Source organism: Gossypium raimondii, chromosome 12, assembly GCF_025698545.1.
Source record: "Gossypium raimondii isolate GPD5lz chromosome 12, ASM2569854v1, whole genome shotgun sequence".
Taxonomy (NCBI): Eukaryota; Viridiplantae; Streptophyta; class Magnoliopsida; order Malvales; family Malvaceae; genus Gossypium; species Gossypium raimondii.
This window is the reverse complement of record NC_068576.1, coordinates 3,798,291-3,823,387: the sequence shown is the minus strand read 5'-3', so window position 1 is coordinate 3,823,387 and position 25,097 is coordinate 3,798,291. Positions and strand designations below refer to the sequence as shown.

The 25,097-nt window shown below is 32.2% G+C and overlaps 2 protein-coding genes and 1 long non-coding RNA gene across 7 annotated transcripts; all 3 read left to right on the top strand.

Annotated features, from left to right (window-relative positions):
* The first annotated feature begins 7,986 nt into the window (after positions 1-7,986).
* On the top strand, positions 7,987-11,814 carry LOC105762887 (uncharacterized). Of its 4 annotated transcripts, none has more exons than XM_052625557.1 (12): positions 7,987-8,154; positions 8,720-8,838; positions 8,987-9,092; positions 9,607-9,705; positions 9,820-9,885; positions 9,991-10,107; positions 10,347-10,421; positions 10,759-10,861; positions 10,979-11,026; positions 11,110-11,231; positions 11,341-11,442; positions 11,543-11,814. In XM_052625557.1, exons 1-11 carry the CDS (start codon positions 8,092-8,094, stop codon positions 11,440-11,442), a joined length of 1,020 nt encoding a protein of 339 aa, XP_052481517.1. In that variant the 5' UTR covers positions 7,987-8,091; the 3' UTR covers positions 11,543-11,814. The 4 variants fall into 4 exon arrangements, with proteins under 4 accessions (XP_052481517.1, XP_012436296.1, XP_012436295.1 ...); XM_012580842.2 differs by having other exon boundaries at positions 11,509-11,814; XM_012580841.2 differs by having other exon boundaries at positions 11,493-11,814.
* A 2,499-nt stretch (positions 11,815-14,313) lies between these two features.
* LOC105762888 (uncharacterized) lies at positions 14,314-16,849 on the top strand. Its single transcript, XR_001124043.2, has 4 exons — positions 14,314-14,567; positions 14,694-14,777; positions 16,095-16,276; positions 16,390-16,849. It is a non-coding gene; the product is annotated as an uncharacterized LOC105762888 (long non-coding RNA).
* Positions 16,850-19,034: 2,185 nt separating this feature from the next.
* Positions 19,035-24,370, top strand: LOC105762883 (coatomer subunit alpha-1). Of its 2 annotated transcripts, none has more exons than XM_012580835.2 (4): positions 19,035-19,202; positions 19,286-19,564; positions 20,381-20,875; positions 21,120-24,370. In XM_012580835.2, exons 2-4 carry the CDS (start codon positions 19,357-19,359, stop codon positions 24,065-24,067), a joined length of 3,651 nt encoding a protein of 1,216 aa, XP_012436289.1. In that variant the 5' UTR covers positions 19,035-19,202; positions 19,286-19,356; the 3' UTR covers positions 24,068-24,370. The 2 variants fall into 2 exon arrangements, with proteins under 2 accessions (XP_012436289.1, XP_012436290.1); XM_012580836.2 differs by having other exon boundaries at positions 19,036-19,202; positions 19,299-19,564.
* The last annotated feature ends 727 nt before the right edge of the window (positions 24,371-25,097 follow it).

The following is a 25,097-nucleotide window of genomic DNA, read 5'->3' as shown; positions in this document are numbered from 1 at the left end:
TGCCATGTATCAATAATATATATACCATGATTGTTGAGCTCATCAACACCATGATTTCTATTTCCTTGTTATTTTTTCATATTTATCCCATTGAATTTCTCGAAATTTTGATGGATTTTCAGGGGTACACTTTAGTGTACAAATCCAGGTCCGTCAATTCATATTCATGTGCGCACATTTCCATTTCAAAGAGCACACTCACGCGAACCTCATCCTTACAGCGGGATTACCACCCGAGCTAAATCCTCGTAATATAAACTCATCTGATTTGTCGGGATTACCACCCAAAGCTAAATCCCTACAACGACAATTACTCTAATGAGCTTGGATCCAATTACCACCAAAGCTAAATTGCACCTAATTGATTACCCGTTCGGGCTAAATCCATTTTCCACATATTCTTCGGGAGGGCTATATCAGGATAGGATCACCCGTCCGGGCTAGATCCTTTTTACTGTCAATTCCTTTTTAGAGATCCATCGAATTTTCCTTCCATTCAACTGAGATTTCTTACCCTTTTTATCAAATATATCAATGTTTCATTAATTTTCATATAATGAACATTCAAATCATACACATTAATAACAAACATTTCAAGCATTTAAGAATATAATTCAAGTTACATGAACTTACCTCGATACTTGTTCGTAAACAAAAAATCTACTAATCCCGAACTTTTTCTTTTCCTCGATCTAGCTTCGTATTTGAATTTTCTGGATCTAAATAAATAAATTTAATCATTAATCTAATACATTTCATGTTCATATGTAACATTCTCTATAATTTCATTATTATTTATAGTGCATTCAAAGTTGTCTCACTGAGTCATAGTCACCAAATTATTTATATCTTGAGCTACAGAACTCCAAATTAAGATCCGATAATTTTCCCCGAAATTAGACTCACATATCTTCTTATCATAAAATTTTTAGAATTTTTTGTTTAGCCAATAAGTATAGTTTATTCTTTAAAGTTTCCTCCGTTTCACTGTTCGATATTTCCGACCCCTCTTCACTAAAAATTAATTATCTCATTGTACAGAATTCGGATGATGTTCTCATTTGTTTTTTTTTAAATAGACTCATTAAGGATTTTAAACATGTAAATTTAAGCCCCTAATTATTTTTCTCCAATTTTTGATGATTTTCTAAAATCAAAACAGGGGAACCCGAAGTCATTCTGACATTGTCTCACAAAATCTATTATATCTCATGAATTACAATTCCATTGCTTATACCGTATCTTTTATAAGAAACTAGACTCAATAAGATTTAATTTCATATTTTATTCATCCTATAATTCGATCTCTACAATTTTTGGTGATTTTTCAAAGTTAGACTACTACTGCTGCTGTCCAAAACTATTTTAGTGCATGATGTTAATTACCATTTTCCCCCTAAACTTTCAATAAATGATAATTTCATCCCTGCTCAATTAACCTCTCAATTGAGCTGGTTTTTTTCTCAATTAACACTTTATTCTATCGCTTTAAACTACTTTATAACCTTTGGAAATCAGAATTTTAGCACTAAACTTTAATTCCAAACCTTTTCACAATTAGGTCCTACAAATCAATTTCTTTTGAAATTACCTAATAAAGTCATCTCATAAACAAATTAAAACTTCAGTTTCATGCTATTTCATCATAAGATTCCAACACATATTCATAGCAACTTTCAATTTCATTCATAAAATCAAAAACTAATGAATTTAGTAATAGGACCTAGTTGTAAAAGTCTTAAAAACACAAAAATTACAAGAAAAATGCAAAGATTAACTCACTTGGTGCAAAAATTATGAAAAACCAGCTCTAATAAACCCTTAGGATGTTTTTGGCTAATGAGAATGCAGAAAAATAAAGAGAATTCTAGATATTCCAATTTGGTCCCATTTTTATGTTAGTAAAATTTGTTATTTTACCATTTTACCCTTATTTCACCAATTCTCCTGATTTTTCTCAGCTTATGCCGCCCAAAATATCTCCTTGTGGGCTTATTTGCAACTTACGTCCCTTCTCATTTAACAATTGAGCTATTTAATCCTTCTAGTAACTTTTACACCTTTTCAATTTAGTCCTTTTCACTTAATTGACTACCCAAACATTAAAATTTTCTAACGAAATTTTAATACCATATTACTAACATTTCATAAATATTTATAAAAATATTTTTGACTCGGTTTTATGAGATCGACGTCTCGGTACCTTATTTTTACTCAATTTCTTCAATAATTTCTTTTTCTAACTAACCACTAAATCTGTAAAATTTTTCTATCGATATTTTCATATGATTTTCCTATCATATCAATAGTCATGCAAAAATATTAAAATAAATTTCTCTTTAAATCAGATTTGTGGCTACGAAACCACTGTTCCGGTAACCTTGAATTTTGGCCATTACAATACATCGTCAACAGAAGCTCATAAGAGCTGGTCTATCTGAATATGCCAACAGAAGCTCGAAAGCTTAATAGAAGCTCGAAAGCTGAATAGAAGCTCGTAAGAGCTAAACAGAAACTCATTACAGTTGAACAGAAGCTCATAAGAGCTGAACAGAAAGTAAAACACGAGAGTTCACAACAAATGATGAAATCCGGTTTACTTAGGAAAAATGTCATTGTCTCCTTTTAATATCATCATACACCAAAATATAAATGTACTCAAATCCCGCGTTCTATTCAAACCGAAATCCAATTCAATATTATAATTCCAACAATAATTCAATTCCAACAATAGAACAAATAAATAATACCATTCATCAATTTATACAAAATATTAAAAATTTTAACCATACGAACTTACGGATTGAATTGTAGTAATTGTAGAAGTTCGTGAACTATTATGCTATTTTTCCTTTTCATAAGTATCTACGGGATCTTGATCTAAAATGTAAAATTACTTATTCATTAGCATATATTTCCTTTCCAATTCATTTCACAATTAATACCATTTTATTTTTCAAATTTACACAATTACTCCAAACTTTTACAATTTTTGTAATTTAACCCTTTAATTAGTTAATGTATCAAATTAACTAATTTTTTTCTTAATCAATTTTAAACCATTATACAGCCCTAATAAGCCAAAATTCACAATCAAACCTTAATATTTTGATATTTTCATAATTTAATCCTAAAATCAATATTTGACAAAATCACTTTATAAAATCATCATACAACACAATCAAAGTTCTAAATCCATGTTATTCCTCAAAACATCTAATATCCATTAATGGCAACTTCCAAAATTTTCAATAAAATCAAAAACAAAGGTAAGGTTTAGTTGGACCTAATTGTAACAATATCAAAACATAAAAAAACATGAAACAGTAAGAATTGAACTTACATGAAGCAAAAATATGAAAAACTAGCTTAAGTTCTCTTCTATGTCTGTTTTGGCCGAAAATTAGAAGATGAATTGTGTATAAAACTTTAAATTCAATTTGTTTCATTTTAGTTTCCTAAAATTACAATTTTGCCATTAAAGGCTTTATTTTATTATTTTTTCTTTCATATACCGCCTCAACTCTTCATTTAGGTTTATTTATTCCTTAAGTCCTTCCTTATTTATTAATTAAACCATTTAATCACTTAATTCTTATAATTAACAAGTTTTGCACCTTTTTAATTTAGTTCTTTTAATTAATTAGCTATCGAAACGTAAAAAATTTCAACGAAACTTTAATACTACCTTAATGACACTCCATAAATATTTATAAAAATATTTACGGCTCAGTTTATAGAAACGAGGTCCCGATACCTCGCTTTCTAAAACCACTTGACCTAATAAATCATTATAAAATACAAAGTACCAATTCAAAAACCTTTTTAAAACTATATTTGACTAGTTTTAAAATTTACAAGCTTACTCACTAGATTTGGTGGCCTTGAACCACTATTTTCAACACCACTGAAAAATCGGCCTGTTACAAATCCATATACTAAACATTGTCAAATACCATTTCATTTTCATTTTCAATAAATTGAATATCATCCGATGGAACTATAGTAAAATGGACTTGGATACACAGGAATAAGTTGCTTGCACAAGCTGACAGTATATCAGGGTTGCTCACATAAGTTGACATATATCGAGGTTACTCATTTGGGCTAAACCTTTGATATATAAAACCCGAGAATCTGCAATAAATTCTAGATCTCATAATAATATGTGTAACCCCTGATAAAACTCACGTATAACCCTAATGGCATGTCATACGTATCCTAACATTTTACTAAGTTCACTTAAGCATCATTTCTGTATAATTTTCAATACCAATTCTTGCACCTAATTTCATTTTTCATTTACGGATTGTATAATCAATTAACATTCGTATTCACACCTGTACTATTCCAATATAACCTATAATTACAATTCAATCAATTTAAGACATTTGTGTCAAATTCACTAATTCTACTCAATTCTAATATATAGATACATTCAAATATATGTCATGCATAAAATAAAATAGATTGTAAGTTCCATATGAACTTACCTATTGAAAATATGTAAAGTGGATATTGCAGGACTAATCCACAATTTTAGCTTTTTCTCGATCAATTCCACTTCACCCGATTCTTGATCTAAACAATCATTTATTTCATCAATCAATACCAAATATTTTTATTCTATGCTATTATACGTATGAACCTTTATAATTTTATTTTTCAATATCCGTAAAATTTTACATTTTATTCAATTTAGCCCTTGAACTAGGAATAGTTATCACTTTCAATTTCTAGCCTCAATTTAAATTTGATTTTAATTATCCTCACTAGGGACCTTATAATTTCTATCTCAAACATAATTTCATAACAAGTTTTTCATTTATTTAATTTGGTCACTAATGTAACAAAATTAACAACCAAGCTAAATTAACTTTACAATCTAGTCCTTTTAATATTCTAAGCTTAAAACCTATCAATTCCAAGCTTAATTCTTCAAGAAATTAACAATGACAACTTTCTAAAACTTTAACATTTTCACAAATTAGTACATGTGCTAGTTAAATCAAGCTCACATGACCTCAATTCATAAAAATTACAAATGACTTAAATCACATACCAATTTTGTAGTTGAATGAAAAAGAATAGCTTGGGGTTTTTCTTCTTCAACTTTCGGCTATAGGAGGGGAAAGTTTGATGAGAATGATGACAAGAAGCCACTAACTCTATATTTATACCTTGTTAGTTTAATTAATCTTATCACGTCTTAAACATTTATAATGGCTAATGTCATCATCCACTACTAACTCCTTATGAAAAATAAAGTTCAAATATAAAATATTAATCAATTATATAAAATACACACCGAAAAACTTCACAAATAAAAATTCATCATTCAACATATCCAAAATGTTAAAATTGAATGTCAGTAATGACAATTAATCGCAAAGAAAGAGAGAAAAAAAGAACACACATAATTTTAAGTGGAAACCCTTTCGGAAAAAAATCATGGGCAGAATAGAAGAAAATTCATTATGTCGAATTCGAATGATACAAGAGGAGAGGCGATTACGTCTATTTATAGGTTTAAAAACTTTATTCTAATTAAAGTCAAATAAAAGTAATTACAGTAAGATTAAAGAACCTTATTTTGATAAACATCAAATAGAGGAAGTAAACTTCTATATGGATTTTACTTGTGCAGCCTGTACCGTACCGTGGTGGCCTTTGGCCCCCACACCCCCGGTTCCGACCCCAGTCCAATATTTTGCTTATTGAGGATCTACGATGGGTTGTGGCCTTCGCCCTCGTAAATCTCCCTATGTTGCCACTTGTATATTATTTTAATAGGAATTTAGGTCATACAACTTCTAACACAAAATAAACAAGAAAAAGAAATGATTATCCTATACATCAAACAATAAGATTATCCACTACATTAAACAACAAGATTATTTCATATATGTAATTTTCCATTTTTTCAACTTTATTCATGCACCAAACGATATGTGTGATCCTGCATGATAAAACTAAGATTTGGCAAAACAAGTTGGTGTGATTGGTATGGGCTGTAACTTTCACTAGTGCGTAAAAAGTTGGGTGTTTTGGTTTACCACCGAGATGATGTGCACCAACAGGTACGATTGAAACTGATATGAAATTGATTACCTTGGCTTGGATCCCAAAATATAAAATTATCAATAAGAATTTTACTAATGATGGAATTATGTATTTATTATGTTGGAAGTGAAAAAAAATATATTTTGAATGTTATTTGGATGAGTAAGATTGAAAAATGAGTTGCTAAGTGATGAATTTGATAAGTAAGGAAAAAAATGTAAAAAAAAGAATGAAAAGTTCGAATTGTAAGAGTTGGGAGGTGGAAGTTGGGAATTTGGATGCATAAATTAATTTGTGTGATTATGGGATATGAGAATTTGAAAAGAAAACATTGTTTGATATGATTCGAGGTTATAGGGATTAAATTATAAAGTTGTAAATTTTGAAAACTTTTAGAAAATGACGTTGTTTTGCAAAACTGTGCAAACTGGGAACTAGGTTGATCTAGAAAACTTTAAATTCTGATTTAGAGACTAAATTGTAGAAATTTAAAATTTTGGAATTTTAAGGGCTAAATCATAAAAATTGTAAAAATGAATTATAGACACTGTTTTACAAAAACTATAAAATTTGAGAAATAGAGATTGTTTTGTAAGTTTTAAAACACTTTAGATATAAATATAAATATAATAATTATATACTTAATTTCATGAAATATTTAATAAATAATTGTGTAGGAAATTAAATAATAAAATTTTAAATTGCAAAATTATGTAGTAAAAATTAAATAGATTACCATTGGTAAAATGAAATTATAATTTAATCAAGTACTTGAATAAATATATTAAGCATTAAATGAAAATATAAAAAAATAAGCTAGATTGGTTGTTATTTACATGTGATTTAAAATATTTATTTGAGTTTGAATGAATTTATGATGAATCAATGAGAATAAACAAAATTAAGAAATTTAAGTTTTAAGGCTATGAAATAAGCTCGAATGGATATAAAACATCAAAATAAACTTTAAAAAGTTGAAATTAAGTCCAATAATAAAAATTAAGTGTGAATGTTGTGAAAAGTTATTGAAAATCTTTAACGTGACATCTCTTATTTGGATTTGTTTATCGAATTGGTAGTAAGGAATATTATATTAATTTATTTTTACAATATTCAGATAAAAAAAGCCAATATTCTCTCCATTTGTAATTAATAAAATAAAAACAATTTCTTTTTTATAAAAAAACAAGCATATATGAAAATATGTATCTAAACTATGTAAATTTTTTTATTTAGGTCAATAGTTAACTCTTATTAAAAAAACTTTTAATTAAATAAAATATTTAAAATTAAGTTTAATAAAATTTAAATTAAAATAATAATCTCTCAGTCTTTCTCCTTCCATCTTCATATTCTCTACAAATAAATTTTTACAAAATTTTGAAATAAACCCAGCATCAAATTTCTTCATTAAAACAAATCCTCATATTCTTTGCCATTAAAATAAACAGCCATTTTCAATATTAAGAAGGAAAAAAACCTTCATTTTCTTTATTTTGAGCCATGGCGGGTTGATTTTATGAGCTTTTTGATTTCATGTGAAGAAGGAAGGGGAAAAAAGAGATTAAATTTTTATTTTTAATTTTATTTTACTTAATATTAATTTTAAATATTTTTATTAATTAAAAATACCACGTGTGATATTTTGGTTGATTTAAAGTTTTTTAAGGGGAATTAACAGTGATAAGGAATAAATGAGAAAAATTACATAATTTGAATACTTATTTTTATATAAAGCAAAGAAAAATACCAAGTTGATTTCAGATGGGTGGCAATAACATTGTTCCACTTTAGCCCAAGTGTACCCTTCAAAAGACGCCCCATTTGGCCCACTTACCAGCCCAAACCATAGTTAGCTAGACTGTGCGGTACGCGACGCGACTTCGCGTGAATGTCACAGCCAATCACCTGCGGTATAATTTCAATGAAGGAGAAAAGAAGATTTGGTTCGTGGTTTTAGCTTAGGCAGCTCAAGCTTGAACGGTCTCTAGCGCCTCTGCTCTGCTCTACTCTACCGCCATTTCCCGAATGGCTTCAATCTTTACTCTTCCACGTCCGACCCTTTCTTTTTACTTTCCAAAATATCGCAAGGTATTTTCTTGTGAAATTTGTCTACTTTCCATCATTGGGTGCTTGAATTTTGCTTGTTTTAGGTTGAAAGTTACTACCCAAATCCTCTTAACACGTTCGAATTGCTTCCGTTCATGTCTACTTTTTTTTATTTTTTTATGATAAGGGTACACATCTTTCAATGAAACTGATTATTTTATCCTCTTTAAGTTCCCTTTTTTTAAAGAAATCTAAAATGTCCCATGTAATAAGGAAAGGTTTGTGGCTTTGAGCAACCAAGTTTGAGTATCACTATGTGTAATTATAACACGTGAGTTTCCTGTTCTAACAGACGGTATGTCATGTTTCTGTTTTGAATGATTTTTCTGGGTTCTTCTTCGTTAGTCGTGATTTATACTGATTTGATTCTCTGTTTTAGTTGTTTGGATATATATATATATATATATATATATATATATATATAGTTATATAGTTATATAGTTATATGGTAGTTGTTATTGTATTTGTAATAGTAAAATTTTTTAAAAAATAATCCCATGGTGTTAATTATCTCAAATTTTGTTCTCTGATTGAATTTATTAAATAGGTGTTTAATTGCAATGGATTGCAAAGTCCATTCCTTAAAGATTGGCACCTTGGGCTTTCCAGAAAGGAGAGGTTCGAACCCTTTACTTCAACAGCTTCCATAGAGTTGAGGAGAAGGAGGTAAAATAATTACGCCGTATTTTTCATTTAACGGAACTCCAGTTTCATAATAACATCTCAAAAACTTTTCTTTTTTTTTGGTGACTACAATTTGATCTAGTTGGTAATGTTATATTGATGGTTAGTATTTTGAATCCTAATAAAACAGGAGAACTTTGATCTGTGCAGTCAACCAAGATGCCGAGAAAGCTTTTAAGAAGACTGTAGAAGTGGATAGACTCATTGATATGTTGAGGGAGGCAAACCCGAGTGAAGTAAGCATTCTTCTCCCTTTGTAAACCACCTGCAATTTCATGTGCATGTATGTTGGTAGAGATTCCATTATGGCTATTAAGCTAAAGTCTGGAGAATGGATTTTCATATTTGCTCCTTTAAGGAACAATGGTTTTAGTGGCAAGTGTGTTGATTTGGATGAAATGTTTTAAGGGGTCGTGAACAAAGACCATAACACCACTATCCACCTATTAAGTTTGGATGGAATTCGAGCTTGGGAATAGCTTGCTATTAATCTTTTACTAGTAAATGAAAATGATATGCTTGCATTGATTTGGTCTTCATATGCACTGGCTTGTCACTTTGGGCAGCATTTTGATCTATCTAACCATGCTTATATTGAATTATTCATACTTGACATGTGGTTCAGTTCTTTCTATTTCCCAAGTTAATTTGGATGCTATTACTTGGAGTTGCAGATTGTATGTGATAGTGTCTGCTTACTATTTTTATTTTCTCATAACATTGTTTTTGCTGGCTTTTTTATGTGGACAGCTTCAGAAACTTGTCGTTGAAAATATCCTTGCGTTCAATGAGACCTTCTGGATACGACTTGCTGCAAGAAGTGACACCTGCAAATCCGATGATGATAAAGCACGGTTTTTGAGTTGGTTAATTCTAATGTTTCAAAATACTTGTGTGTTTTGACCTCATTATAGTCAATACGTTTTGTAATTCTTATATAGATTTTGTTTTTTCCTCCTGCAGAAAGATTATGAGGAATTGGCTACTGCTGTAATGAGCATAGTCGATCGCATTGTTCACAAGACCCATGTACCTCTCTCTTTGAGATAAAAAGGAAAAGAACTTTGGTTACTGGAAAGCTCTGTTCTTTCCTTTGTCATCATTTCTAATTGATTTTTTTTCCATTTTTGACAGGAAAAGATTGATTCAGCAACGGATGTTCTCAAGGAGATCTTGGAACCTGTAGTCAACGAGGAGGAAGAGACTCCTTGGCCTCCTAAAGATCCCGAGGCTCTCAAAACAATGGAGAAAGTATATTAGAAAATATCATCAATCTGTTTTTGGGGTCTATATGGATGATTTACTTCTATGTTTCAGATGCTTGAATAATTTTCTCAGACTTAGTTTTGTTTCATCTATATCACCCATAAGATAGGCAGCCGAGATACTTAATTGAAGCAACCTAGGTTTTTGACACTAGATACGAATTGTTACTTTGTATCTTTTATTCCACTAAAGAATTGGTTCATCTAAGAATATTTTCTTGTCAGAAAGTATTTCAAATGGAGCAGGAAGGGAAACTAGACGAAGGTTTCCTTGCAGAAGTCAGCGCACAATTACGGCAAGTGAGTACATTCTGCGGCCTATTTCATTTTGTTTTGATGGTAATAAAAACCGTTCTGCTTGTAGCTTAAGACGGTATGTTAATACATCGACTCTTCTTGAGTCTGTCCCGGTGAAAGAAATTGTTATGGATATTTCATGCTCATCTATCTTATCTCTTTTGGACCATCAACTTATGTTGAATTGCTTGAATTTGTTTATATCTGAACTGACACTGTACTTCTCCGAAGTTTCAATGGTATATATGATTATAAAACTTCGATTACAACAATGCTGAGGTTCACCTCGCCTCATAATGTATTTACTTAAAATGGTAAGATATGTTTTAGTAATTTGCAGGCGAAAGAAGATGCGGATAAGCCAGGCCTTCAGGCTATGTTGCAAAAGGTTCTGCAGCTCTATGCTTCTACAGTTCTTTCAAAGCGTAGTTATGTGAAGAAAGGCAATACTCTTATCTTTTCTTTGAGTTTTCCATGCATCACCCTTTAGTCACAAAGCTATGCAGCAATTTTTAGTTTCTTGATTATGAGACATTAAGCTATATATATTTTCGGTGCAGGGAATGAAGTGTTGAAGGCTGAGCAGTTTCTCGAAACAGTGATAAAAGGTTTCCTTATCTTGTTTAGCATCATACATCTGATGACATGATATTATTCATATTTATAAATGAACTCTTGAACTGTTTTTCAGCTCCTGAGCAAGAATGGAACAAGCTTTTAATTGATGGATTAGCTGTTGGTAAAGGAGAAGTTTCAGCAGAAGATTTTTATGCTGTAATCAAGAAACGGGTTGAGCGGACTTTAATCCGAACTGTAAGAGACACCCTTTGCCTTGACTTCCTATTGGCTGTAGATTCACTCTTTTTCCCTTTTCACTCCACTAATCTCTCTCTCTCTATCTCTCTCTCTCTCTATCTCTCAGGAGGGAGGCTCGTACCAGCAACGTATTCTAACTGAATATTTAAAGGGAATTGAATCGAGAGCAGAGGAGGTTGTCCAGTTTCTTCAGGGCAATACAGCATAGGTATTTTCAGCATGCAAAATATATGAAAATTATTCTACCCCTTAAAGAAGAAATGGCAATTTGCAGATTTGGAGGCATGAAATGTACATTTTCTGAACAGTTCTATTGTGCAACAATGAATGCTCTTCTAGAAGCTATGGGAGTATTGGAGAGATTGGAGAGTTCTATTGTGCAACAATGAATGCTCTTCTAGAAGCTATGGGAGTATTGGAGAGTTCCAGGCAGTGTTATCCTCCATTGATCCCCTTCCTTGATCTCCATAATTTTGCTTCTGATTTGATTTTTGTGTATACGTAATTAAGCCTCAAAACCATGTTGCTGACTGAATCACTGTAATTATTAGGTAATGCTATAATGCTATATTGCTATGAACTGAACTCTCAATGCTTTTTGCCATTTTCCATTTCATTGCTTATTTCGGTAATGATTAATTGCTTTGGGAAAAAAATAAAGGTTAAAATATGCCATAGGTCCCTGTACTCTTCACAAATTTTAAATTTAGTCCCTGTACTTTTTTTTTTCTTGGAATTTAGTCCTACTTTTCAGATTTCAAATTTTGGGTCTAATTGTTAACATTGTTAAATTTGTTAGTGTGGTATTTTGAAATTAAAATAAATTATTCATTTAATGGCAATGTTATTAAAAATGACTAATAAACTTGAATTTAACAAAATAATTTTAACAGTTGAACTTGAATTTTAAAATCTAAAAAGTAATAAAACTAAATTTGATACCGGTTTTAGAGAGTTATGGAATATTTTTAGAGACTAGATATTAAATTTAAAAAAAAAAAAAGAGAAGTATGGAATATTTTAACCAAAAAGAAACCATAACAGCTTGATTTAATACCGACTCTGTTTTTGACATTGGTTTTTTTGGGTCATACCGTACAAGTCTTGAAAATATTGAGATTGACCTGTATTTAATAGAAATGTGAGTAGTGGGTACAACTCTCTGCAGTCATTTTGATGACACGAGTTGCCATGTTATCTTTTAATCCCTCCTTCAATGTTGTATTGAAATTAATGTTGCGGTATAATGTAGTCGATTCATTTAGAACACATTTTGTTTTATAAAATCGCTACTTTTTTGAAGTTTGATTATTATAAAGACAATGCAATCCCAAGCATGTATAGATAAAGAATAGGACAAAAATTAGATTGCAAATGCTGGAACTCAAACCCGAACTCCTAAAATTATAATGAACACATGACATCATATCAATCGTGGGATAATGTGAACAGTTGTCAAATCGTTAGAGTCTTTTTTATGTTGAATAAAATATTCTCAATCTTCTACAAAGAAAATGATAATAGCGAGATCCTCTCCTTTTTATCGATAAATTATTATTATTTTTTAAAATTTTATCTTCAATATTTTAAGATTAGTATAGTACAATAATTTGGACTTTGAAAAGTTAAAAACTGTTTGTTAAGTATTGTATTTGTATGATATAAAGTATTTTTTTATAAAAGTAGATGCTATAAAACCAAAATTTCATTATTCAGCAGTTGCAAATATTAGCATATGTGTGCATGCAATATTCTGACCAAGTTTTCATAACCTGGTCAATTAGACTATCAATTTGTCGGTTCGTCCAGTTAGACCGGTCCGTCAAGTTCAATTAAATAAATCATTAAAAATTTCAAAAAAAAATTAAAAATTAAAAAAATGGTTCAATTGGTTCGTATCGATTTTCAAGTTAACCAATCTAATGACCTTCCTTGGATCGATACCCTTGTCAATTCTCGATCTAACGGGTTGATCCAATCCAATTCTAACAACAATAATTCTGACTACTATTCCCATCATCCAATTATTGATCTAATGACATGTGTTTATTTCGATTTCAGAATTTAATTTCTAATATCAAAAACCAATATATGAATTTTTAATTTATATTCGTTTTAATATTTTATAATTTTATTAAAATTGTAATTTTATAATTTATTACAACTTATTTTGAATTTTTTATAAGTTTTATAATTACTGAAAATTTTATAAGTTTTATAAGTATTAATCATATGTATACTTTTTTTTATATGAATCTTATAACTTTTTATGAATCTTTTATAATTTTTAAAAGTTTATAGAAAGTTTTAATATTTTATTTTAATATATTTTTAAGTTTTTATGATTTTTAATTTTTATAGTTTTTTATGAGAAATAATAAGATTAATTTAAAGGTTGCCATGTGTCATCATCTAATTGACCCGTTAATTAATTTTAACGATTAATGTGATCAAAGATGAAAACCGTTAATAAAGGGGTTTAATTGATTTTTTATTAACGATAAAGTTTAATGGAGTACAAATTTAATGAATGGGTTTAATTAATTTCTTCATTTTATCTTAAGGGCCTTTTGTACCTATAAACCTAAAAAATATTTATAATGAAATAAATGTATTCATTTTGAATCTTAATCCTAAACATACATAAAAAATGTTAATTTTATCCTAGAAAATTGTTTTTATTTTTCCATCTACATAGGAAATTAACTTTTCGCTGACAGAGTTTTAGCTCGGTTGGCATCAATATTGTTGTTAGTGCAGGAGGATGCGGGTTCAAGCACACTAAAACGTATTTATCGTCCTATTTAAGGGTTGGAGAAAGACTATTAGTAGTTCTAGACACATTTGTATCAAAAAGAAAATAACTTTCATACCAAAGCAACTTTCAAGGGAATGTTATATTCGATTGGTAAGAAAACTAACACCATGTTTGGTTGGGTGTAATGGCTAATCCATTACACCCCTATTCCGTGGGCCCACTTAATCCCTTGTTTGGTTCAATGTATTGCCCTAATACGGGCCTATTACATTACGGAGGTATTCCTTATTTTCTCTGCTTCAACGCTGATTTCTAATACCTTCCAAAAGTAAGGATTAGCTAATCAGAGTCTGTTTTATCCTCCCCAGCCGTCTTCTCATTTCTCATTTCTTTCTCACGTCTGAAACATCTTCTTTTTTTCATTTTTCTTTCCATTTCCTTCCAACCTTCTCCCTCCTTTTCATGCTTCTATCCTGACCAACCCTTTAACAAACCCTAACAACCCTCAACAAGGCCTTCAATTACGAATCGTATGAGGTAACAGAGTAACAGAGAGTAGCAGCAATGGTTCCCAAGTACGCTTCTCCCTTCTTCTATTCCTTTGATTTCAATTAAATTTCTTTATATATACCATGAATTTAATGATCTGTTCTTGAAATATTGTTTCTTTATTTTTGTTTTTTTGTTTTCTTCAAATGCAGTGAGTAGGGAAGTCTCTTGAAATTGTCTGCCAATTATCTCCAAATGCAGTGACTTCAAATGCAGTGAATCCCAATTCAATCAAGGTAAACATTGTCTGCCCTAACATTCTTTCAACATGTTTTCCCTTTTATGTTTTTTTATGACGAAAGATTCAACATTTGTAGAAATTGAATCTCTTCTCCCTAACCTTGTCTGCCCTAACCTTCGAATCTGTATTTGCTGATATGAGGTTTAATATTTGTATTTGTAAATCTCTTCTCCCTTCTAATTACATTTTCTTATGAAAAAAACCACCTTTAAAAAGGAGTAGAATAAAGGGATAAAAGAAGAGAGAACATCCTCTGACTAAATGCTGGGCAACGAGTGCGGTAGAGGTCTACACAGTTCCACCTAAAATGGGAGTGGTTTATTAAGAGCTAATGCTATGCTATATTTCAATCTATGCGCTTACACAACACACATGCATACATACAGCTGCTGTATTGTATTCAAATGAAAAACTAGACTACTTGGATCATCAATTTATATAATGAATGCCTCAACTTGTATGTATTTAGCAAAGAAAGATGAGAACCAGGAACTGAGGGTATCCCTTTATAAATTCGTCAAATTACATCCACCTTGGGGGAATTTATCAATTATTTTCTGCAAGTCCAAGGATAATCCAAAAATATGCTAATGCCAATCTGTAGGTTTCAAATTGATGATATGAGGTTTAATATTTGTATTTGTAAATCTCTTCTCCCTTCTAATTACATTTTCTTATGAAAAAAAACCACCTTGATGCCCATTCGTTGATGTTACTTAAAAAAAAGAGTTGTTGCAGGGGAGACCAAAGTCCATTTTCTTATTACATTTGTACATATGCTAATGCTCATTTTCTACATCCTTGTCTCGTTGAAGCAGTCCCCTAATACTAGGGTTTGATTAAAAATTAGCATATGTGGAAATCAAGTATCAAGTATCAAGTTTCGAATTTCAAGTCGAATTTAAACTCAAACTTATCAACATTGGAGCTTGGCTCAACTCAATTACACCCCTAATTTCTACTGCAGTAGTTAGTCGACTATAGATATGATATTTTAATCTAAATTATCTTTTTTATATTAGTCCACAAGCAAGTCCTGTCCCTCTCTTGAGCATTGTTTCTTGAATTTATCATTCATTTTGAATTTCCTATATAAATATCCACTACAAGGTAACTTTTAGAATGCCATATTTGTCTACCTCTTGTACTCTCTTGCACTTGAGTGTGGTTAGATACATATATACCCTAAACCCAATTAAACTAGCTTTCCTTTATAAGCTAATTTTTTATGAAATGATCTTTTTCAAAGTTCAACTTCGTTGAGCAAGCTAAGATGGCAAATAATTGGATTTATCCAACCTTTTTGATGCAGGTGAATGTAGGAGAATGTCATTACCAGCAATGTTAGTAGGGGAAACAGTTGGTGAAATGCTTCAAGCAAATCAATTTGCAAGACAGATCCTAGCTGTTGTTGATAACAAAACCAAGAATACTTCTGCGGATCCTAAAACTCCATTGACTGAACACAGGAAGCAAAGATGTCAATTTTTAAAGGTAATTGCATGAACCAATTGAGTTAAAACTCAAATTTTTCCGTTGTTTTTTTTCTGGTGTTGCCATGATATGTTCCCTGTTCTGCTAAAATATACTGTTCCTGGTGCTTCTAGTCTCTGATGGAAAAGGATGATTCGAAATGCGGGCAGAATGCGGTGGTGGAGAGGAAAACCATATTAGTCCCGAAAAGTGAGACCATAGTTCATGCAATTGTTAGGAATGTTAAAACATTTGACTACCAATTAAGCAATGGTGATATGAAGCCAATAAAAAAAGGTTTGAATGGTTTGAAAACAACTCGGAAGCAGCGATCCAAAGGAAGCAAGTGAAAAACGAGACTGTAGAGACTTGAGAGACAAAAGTGTTTGTATATGAGGTAAAATTGGATTAGATGGAGTGTGTTATATATATGTATATGGGACTGAGTGAATTTTGATAGGTATTAGCACTCGGATCTCTAAAAGCCAGCATGGTTAGTGTAACATCATCACCCAGTTTTATAGGGACAAGATTTTGGATATTATCTCAAACGTTTTAAGGCCTATTAACATATGGCATAAATTTTAAGCACAATCCCTATATTATTGTATAACCATAGATACAACCCTCAATCTTTACCATTTTGGTTAATTTAGTCTGTAACATTTAGTTTTATTTCTTCTTCAATTCTATTTAGATTCTACCAGAAAGCAATTTCACATTTTTCTTTTTTAATATTACTAGGTTAATATTTTACTATACCTCTGTAGAACACTTGTCAATCTTTTGACTCTATTTGTGGAGTCTAAAAGTGTATCATTTAATTGTTTAAAGCACCATTTTCCAAATCTAATAAAATTCATCAAATTTATTTATTATATTTTCTTCATAATAAAATTGAAGAAAAAATGTGAGATTCCTCCTCGAATTGAAGAGAAAAGGACGAAAATTAAACCTATAATTTGCCCAGATGAAACAAAGAGTTTGAAATTAATTGTGGTGAAATCGAGTTTAGTAAGAGGAATGGTTTAAATGCCAAAAAATTGATTATATTTAATAATAATTATGTTATATTATATTTTATACTATTATATATTATAATTTTAGTAAATTCATATAAGAATATTTAATATTAAGAATTTTATTAAATCATATATTTTAATTAAAATATATTTAATAATAATTATGTTAAATTATATTTTATAGTATCATATATTATGATTTGAGTAAATTCATATAAGAATATTGATTATTAAGAATTTTATTAAATTATATATTTTAATTAAAATATATTTAATAATAATTATGTTTAAATATGATTAAATTTTATTATTGATAATAATAATCTTATTAAAATTTAAATAACAATAACAATAATCATTTACCAAAACAAATTTATGCTAAGGGTATTCTAGTCATTTTAGTTTTTTCCATTATGCTATTACACCTCTATTCCATTCAACCAAACACAAGATTACTATTACGCCTCTATTCCATTACATTCAACCAAACAGTGGATTAGCTATTACACCTCTAATCCAATACACCTCTAATCCCAATACACCTCTAATCCAATACACCTCTAATCCAATACAGCGAACCAAACGCACCCTAATTTTCACATACTAAATATTAGAATCACATTCCAACCAATTAAATTCTATAAAAAATGATAACTTTCCATCGTACCAAATGACCTCTCAAAATTCAAGACCTCAATCTTTGTGAATGATGCAAATGAGGTGATACTTTATTAACCGTAAAAGTATCACGGATGCCCTTATATTAGGAGTTGAATTCTATTTTGTCCCCTCTACTAAAAAAAAAGGCAGAAAAGTAATTCTTGTACGTTAGATCAAAGAGTAGGGGTGTTCAATCGGTTAACCGACCCGAACTACCATTAACCAACCCTTTTAAACTCTTTACCGTTAATCGAAAATTTTTAATTGTTAACCGAAATTTTTTCAAAAAAAATTAACCGAACCGAATTTTTTTGGTTAATTCGGTCAGTTAACCGAATTAACCAAATTTTTATATATTATTTTTGGTTAAAAGAAGTATAAAAAATATAAAAAAATTAACCGAATTAATCGACCGATTAATTTATACTTCCAAAAAATTAACCGAATTGACTGACCCCGACCGAATACTTATATATTATAATATTATTTATTAAGTTCGATTAATTCGGTCAACCGACCGATTTCGAACCGAATTAACTGTTTACCGAACTTCTAAAAAATTATTAACCAACCCCGACCGAATTAATTCAGTTAACCGACTGATTAACCGAATTCGATCGGTTAACCGAATTAATTCAATTTTACCTGAAATTTGCACATCCCTATCAAAGAGCAAACTGATCATTTTGTAAAAAATTTCATCTATTTTTGTTGTTAAAAATTGATTCCTATACGTCGGCACAAGATACACATGACACGCCATGTGTCACTATTTGATTATTCTGCTAACCATATCAGTTTTTAACAATACACATGGATATAATTTTTAATAGAAATGACTAATTTACTCTTTAATATAATATATAGGGGTTAATTGATCTATTTTTTTAATAAATGGGTCAAAATTCAATGGTTGTAATATACTTTTTACCCTTTCTTAGCATTTCCTTTTTAAAATAAAATGAGATTATTTTCGTTTTTACCATGTTTAACTTCATAAGTTGTCGGGTAACTGAAGGTAGTATCAACCTTTTAACCTTCACAAGAAAACGTCGTCGTAAAAGCCGTGAAATGGGAAGGGAAGTCTCCTCCGTCATAAGACTATACAGAAAAATCACAGAAGTTGCAATACTGGCACTAAAAAGGGCTCAGATCTTAAAGAAAACAGAGAATCGAAAACTCTCTCTTTCCTTTTTGAATAAATCCGAAGATACAAAGGCGCTTTCATTTTTGTAATTAATTTTAGATGCTGAATCAGATCTAAGGTAATTTCTAATTTCTTCTTATCTATGTGTTCAATATACAAATCTGATTATCCCTGTTTGTTTACGCGGAAAAATTTATTTAGACGTTGGTTTTAGTTCGATTTCTGCGGAGACTTAGCTTCCGGAGAGAAAGGAAAAGAAGAAGAAGAAGAAGATGTTGACGAAGTTTGAGACGAAGAGTAATAGAGTGAAGGGACTGAGTTTCCACGCTAAGAGGCCTTGGATCTTAGCTAGTCTCCACAGTGGCGTTATCCAGTTATGGGACTATCGAATGGGAACCCTGATTGATCGATTCGACGAACATGATGGCCCTGTTCGCGGCGTTCATTTCCACATGTCTCAGCCTTTGTTTGTCTCTGGAGGTTCAGATTTCATTTCTTTTCTCATTTTATATTTGTATATAAGTCTCGTTGATTATTTTACTGATCCATGGATTTGAATGTGAAATTGTGATTTGTGATGGTTAATTGGGATTGGATTAGCTTAAATCCATATGACATTTAAAAAATCTGGCGTGTATGAGCATTTGGATCTAGATTTAGTCATAGAGACTTCATATACTTGAGCTTGGTTTAGAAATTTTAGATCTGACGTTCTAGAGCAAATGAATGTCAGTGCAACAGTAGATGGATTTATACAGTATGCATTCATGACATATATTATACATTTTTTCAGTGTGGTTTTATGTGTACTACGTGGTACTGCCAAAGCTTGAATCTATTTGTGTTTTGAGCCTTTTTTTTTTAGAAAATGAAAAATCTTCTTTCACAACCTAAAGTAAGCAGAAATATCTTCTACTAGCCCATAGTCCTGTGATTAGTCGCTATGTCAGCTGCAGCAGGTCAGTTTTGTACCTTACATTAGCTTGAATGTCCTCGGCAGAACAGATTCCTGAGCTGATCACAACTTATGAACTCAACAAATTTATTTCACTTTTTGCTGACAACATGCGCATTTGATATTAAACTTTTATGTGAGTAGATTATTCCAGAAAAGGTATACTGTCTGTGTTTATTTACTTGAAATTTTCTATAACCTGAAAAGATGGGCAACTAAGGTCAGAATCTGAAAACCTTTATTGGATCAAAAATTTCCATATGTACTATGACTGTTTTTAGAAAGCGTAGGGTACTTGTGCAATACAAATGATATGAATAATTGATGGTTTCTTTTTTCAGGGGATGACTACAAGATAAAGGTCTGGAACTACAAGTTGCATAGATGTCTTTTCACCCTTCTTGGACATCTGGATTATATTCGTACTGTGCAATTTCATCATGAGCATCCGTGGATTGTGAGTGCTAGTGATGATCAGACTATTCGCATTTGGAACTGGCAGTCACGAACTTGCATTTCGGTGTTGACTGGTCATAATCACTATGTTATGTGTGCTTCATTCCATCCTAAAGAAGACCTTGTTGTGTCAGCCTCCCTTGATCAGACTGTTCGGGTCTGGGATATTGGTTCCTTGAAAAAGAAGACTGCCTCCCCCGCGGATGACATTCTACGGTTGAGTCAGATGAACACAGATCTTTTTGGTGGTGTTGATGCAGTTGTTAAGTATGTGTTGGAAGGTCATGACAGAGGTGTAAATTGGGCTGCATTTCATCCCACTCTACCTTTGATAGTCTCTGGAGCAGATGATCGCCAAGTAAAATTATGGCGCATGAATGGTAATTATAGTAAAACTTTATCTTTCTCCAATGTATATTTCGTTTGCCAGATGTATCGATCAAAGCTTGTTGTCAAGTACATCTATTGGCCAATTAAAATCTTTGTAAGAACTTACCTGATGGTTTTCTTTTCTTGAGCTTGATGTATGACACATGGCCCTTGATATGTTCTCATCTTTTGTTCAACTGGAATTTAGACCCCTGAATTATTGTGGAATTGAATAAATTGTTTAATTGTTTGCAGAGACAAAAGCTTGGGAAGTGGATACCTTGAGAGGGCACATGAATAATGTGTCATGTGTTATGTTCCATGCCAAACAAGATATCGTTGTATCTAATTCCGAGGATAAGAGTATTCGCGTGTGGGATGTAACAAAGCGAACTGGACTTCAAACTTTCCGGCGAGAACATGACAGATTCTGGATTCTTGCTGTTCATCCCGAAATGAATGTTTTGGCAGCTGGACATGACAGTGGCATGATTGTATTTAAGCTAGAGAGAGAGCGACCTGCTTTTGCAGTGAGTGGGGATTCTCTGTTTTATGCCAAGGATCGGTTTTTAAGGTATTTTGACTTTTCATCTCAAAGAGAGACACAAGTAATTCCAATTCGGCGTCCTGGTTCTTCAAGTCTGAATCAAAGCCCAAGAACTCTTTCTTACAGCCCTACGGAAAATGCTGTTCTTATCTGCTCAGATGTGGATGGAGGATCTTATGAATTGTATGTGGTACCAAAAGACAGCTCTGCTAGGAGTGACAGTTTGCATGAGGCAAAGAAAGGTCTAGGCAGTTCTGCTATATTTGTGGCTAGGAACCGGTTTGCTGTTCTTGACAAAGGAAACAACCAAGTCTTAATCAAGAATCTGAAAAATGAGGTGGTGAAAAAGAGTGGTCTGCCTGTGCCTACTGATGCAATATTTTATGCTGGAACAGGTAACTTGTTGTGTAGGTCTGAGGATAGAGTAGTTATATTTGATCTCCAGCAGAGGCTTATTCTTGGTGATCTTCAAACCCCTTTTGTGAAGTATGTTGTTTGGTCTAATGACATGGAGAGTGTTGCTTTGCTCAGCAAGCATACCATTGTCATTACTAACAAGAAGCTTGTGCATCAGTGCACTCTTCATGAGACAATACGTGTTAAGAGTGGAGCTTGGGACGAGAATGGTGTTTTTATTTACACCACCTTAAACCATGTAAAATACTGCCTTCCCAATGGAGATAGTGGAATCATCCGAACGCTTGAGGTTCCTATATACATAACTAAGGTTTCTGGCAATACTATATTTTGCCTGGATCGTGATGGGAAGAATAAGACTATCGTCATTGATGTTACCGAATACGTTTTTAAGCTATCTCTGCTTCGGAAGAGATATGATCATGTTATGAGTATGATAAGGAACTCCCAGCTTTGTGGTGAGGCCATGATTGCTTATCTGCAACAGAAGGGGTTCCCTGAAGTGGCACTCCATTTTGTCAAAGATGAGAAAACACGCTTTAATTTGGCTCTAGAGAGCGGGAACATTCAAATTGCCGTTGCATCAGCCAAGGAGATCGATGACAAAGATCATTGGTATAGGTTGGGTGTGGAGGCTCTTCGCCAAGGCAATGCAGGTATAGTGGAGTATGCCTACCAGAGGACAAAAAACTTTGAGAGGTTGTCATTTCTTTACCTCGTTAATGGTAACATCGAAAAGCTGTCCAAGATGCTGAAAATTGCAGAAGTTAAGAATGATGTTATGGGTCAGTTTCACAATGCTTTGTACCTGGGTGATATACAGGAACGAGTTAAGATCTTGGAGAATGCTGGTCACTTACCTCTTGCTTATATTACAGCATCTGTCCATGGGCTACAGGATGTTGCTGAAAGGTTAGCAGCTGAGTTGGGAGATGATGTCCCTCCTTTGCCAGTGGGTAAAGAACCTTCGTTATTGATACCTCCAACCCCTGTTACATGTGGTGGTGATTGGCCCCTTTTGAGAGTCATGAAAGGCATATTTGATGGTGGATTGGATAGCATTGGCAGGGGTGCTGCGGATGAAGAGGAGGGTGAAGAAGGTGATTGGGGTGAAGATCTTGATGTGGTTGATGTTGATGGTATACAGAATGGTGATGTTAGTGTAAATTTCGAGGATGGGGAAGTGGCTGAAGGAAGTGAAGAGGAGGGTGGTTGGGACCTTGAAGATTTGGAACTTCCCCCAGAGGCAGACACCCCAAAGGTTTCTGGCAATGCCCGTTCTATTTTTGTTGCACCAACTCCCGGTATGCCTGTAAGTCAGATTTGGGTTCAGAAATCATCTCTTGCTGCTGAACATGCAGCAGCTGGCAATTTTGATACAGCAATGCGTTTGCTGAGCAGACAACTTGGCATAAGAAACTTTTCTCCTTTGAAATCCTTGTTTCTTGATCTTCACACTGGCAGCCATAGCTATCTTCGTGCATTTTCATCCGCTCCAGTTGTGTCGTTGGCAGTTGAGAGGGGATGGAGTGAGTCTGCTAGTCCTAATGTTAGGTGTCCGCCAGCCCTGGTATTCAATTTCTCTCAGTTGGATGAAAAGCTGAAGGCTGGTTACAAGGCCACAACAGCTGGAAAATTTACTGAGGCACTCCGGCTCTTCCTCAGCATTCTTCATACTATTCCGTTGATTGTTGTGGAGTCAAGGAGAGAAGTTGATGAGGTCAAGGAGCTAATTATTATTGCCAAGGAGTATGTTCTTGGTCTGCAGATGGAGCTTAAGCGAAGAGAAATGAAAGACAATCCAGTACGCCAGCAGGAGCTTGCTGCCTACTTCACCCACTGCAACCTTCAATTACCACACCTAAGACTTGCCCTGCTGAATGCAATGACTGTCTGCTACAAGGCAAAGAACCTGGCTACGGCAGGTAACTTTGCCCGGCGACTGCTAGAAACAAACCCCACAAATGAGAATCAAGCGAAGACAGCCAGGCAAGTACTTCAAGCTGCTGAGAGGAACATGACAGATGCTTCTCAGCTGAACTATGATTTCAGAAATCCATTTGTGACATGCGGGGCAACTTATGTGCCTATTTACCGAGGGCAGAAGGATGTATCGTGCCCATATTGTACTAGTCGCTTTGTGCCTATCCAGGAAGGGCAATTGTGTACAGTGTGTGATCTTGCATTGGTCGGGGCGGATGCATCAGGGTTGCTGTGTTCTGCTTCACAGATACGATGAGGCAACAAAAGTTGGATCCACTTTTGAACTTAATCCTGCTGATCCTTTTAGCTGCAAAATCCATTCTCAGCGATCAACTCATATCTGCAGTTTAAAAGGTCAGATTTTACTTTAGAAATTATTGAGAACTGAAATTAATTTGTTTGTGCTATTTCCTTCTGTTTTGTCTTTTTCCGGCTTAATAGAGTTCATTATGATTTTCGTATGTAAGAATGAATTTGGATTTATAATTTTCTGGATATTCGCGTTTTTTGTGGTTTCATAGACCAAAAATAGAAGAGTCACGGAGGCCCTGTTAAATGATGATTGTTAGTCACAGTTAGCACTTATTATCTGATTCTTCGTTTCTCATTTCCTTAAAGAGTATCCATGTCTTGACATTTACTTGGATGCGAGTACAAGGTACGATTATCTAAACATGATATATAAATATATTTTAAAATTTGAGTATATTTTATGTCCAACACTCACGTTGAAATTGATTAATTCAATCTTTATTCATTTGATGTTAGTGATAATGAACATTGTATAAGTGTGACTGTGAACTTTAGAAATTTTATCAAGCATGTGATGAGGTAAAAATCTAACAGACCATACGCGTTATTGATTGATGAAATATTTTGCTGCTTTTGTTCTATTTACAGGTTTCTTTTATCAGATCTGTTGAGTTACATTATTAACAATTAGAGCTGAATAAAAAGGTTTCCTGTGTAGTGTTCCAAAGCTGATTTTGATTTCAACTAAACTCAATTTTATTTTTCTTTAATTGATTATTAATTTTGATTTTTATAGTGTAGAAATAAAAATTTTATATTTAAAATAGTAAAAATAAATTAAAAATTTTAATTGAAAAGTTATTAAAAAAGAAAAGAAATACTATGTAAGACTTACTAATTTTTTATTTACTTAAAAAAAACAATTTGTTTAAAATATGTTTACAGAAAAGACTTTAAAGTTTAATCAAAAGGTCATAAAACAAAGTTTAGTTTGTCAAAAGAAGTTAAATTAAAAAAATAATAATATGGAGAAG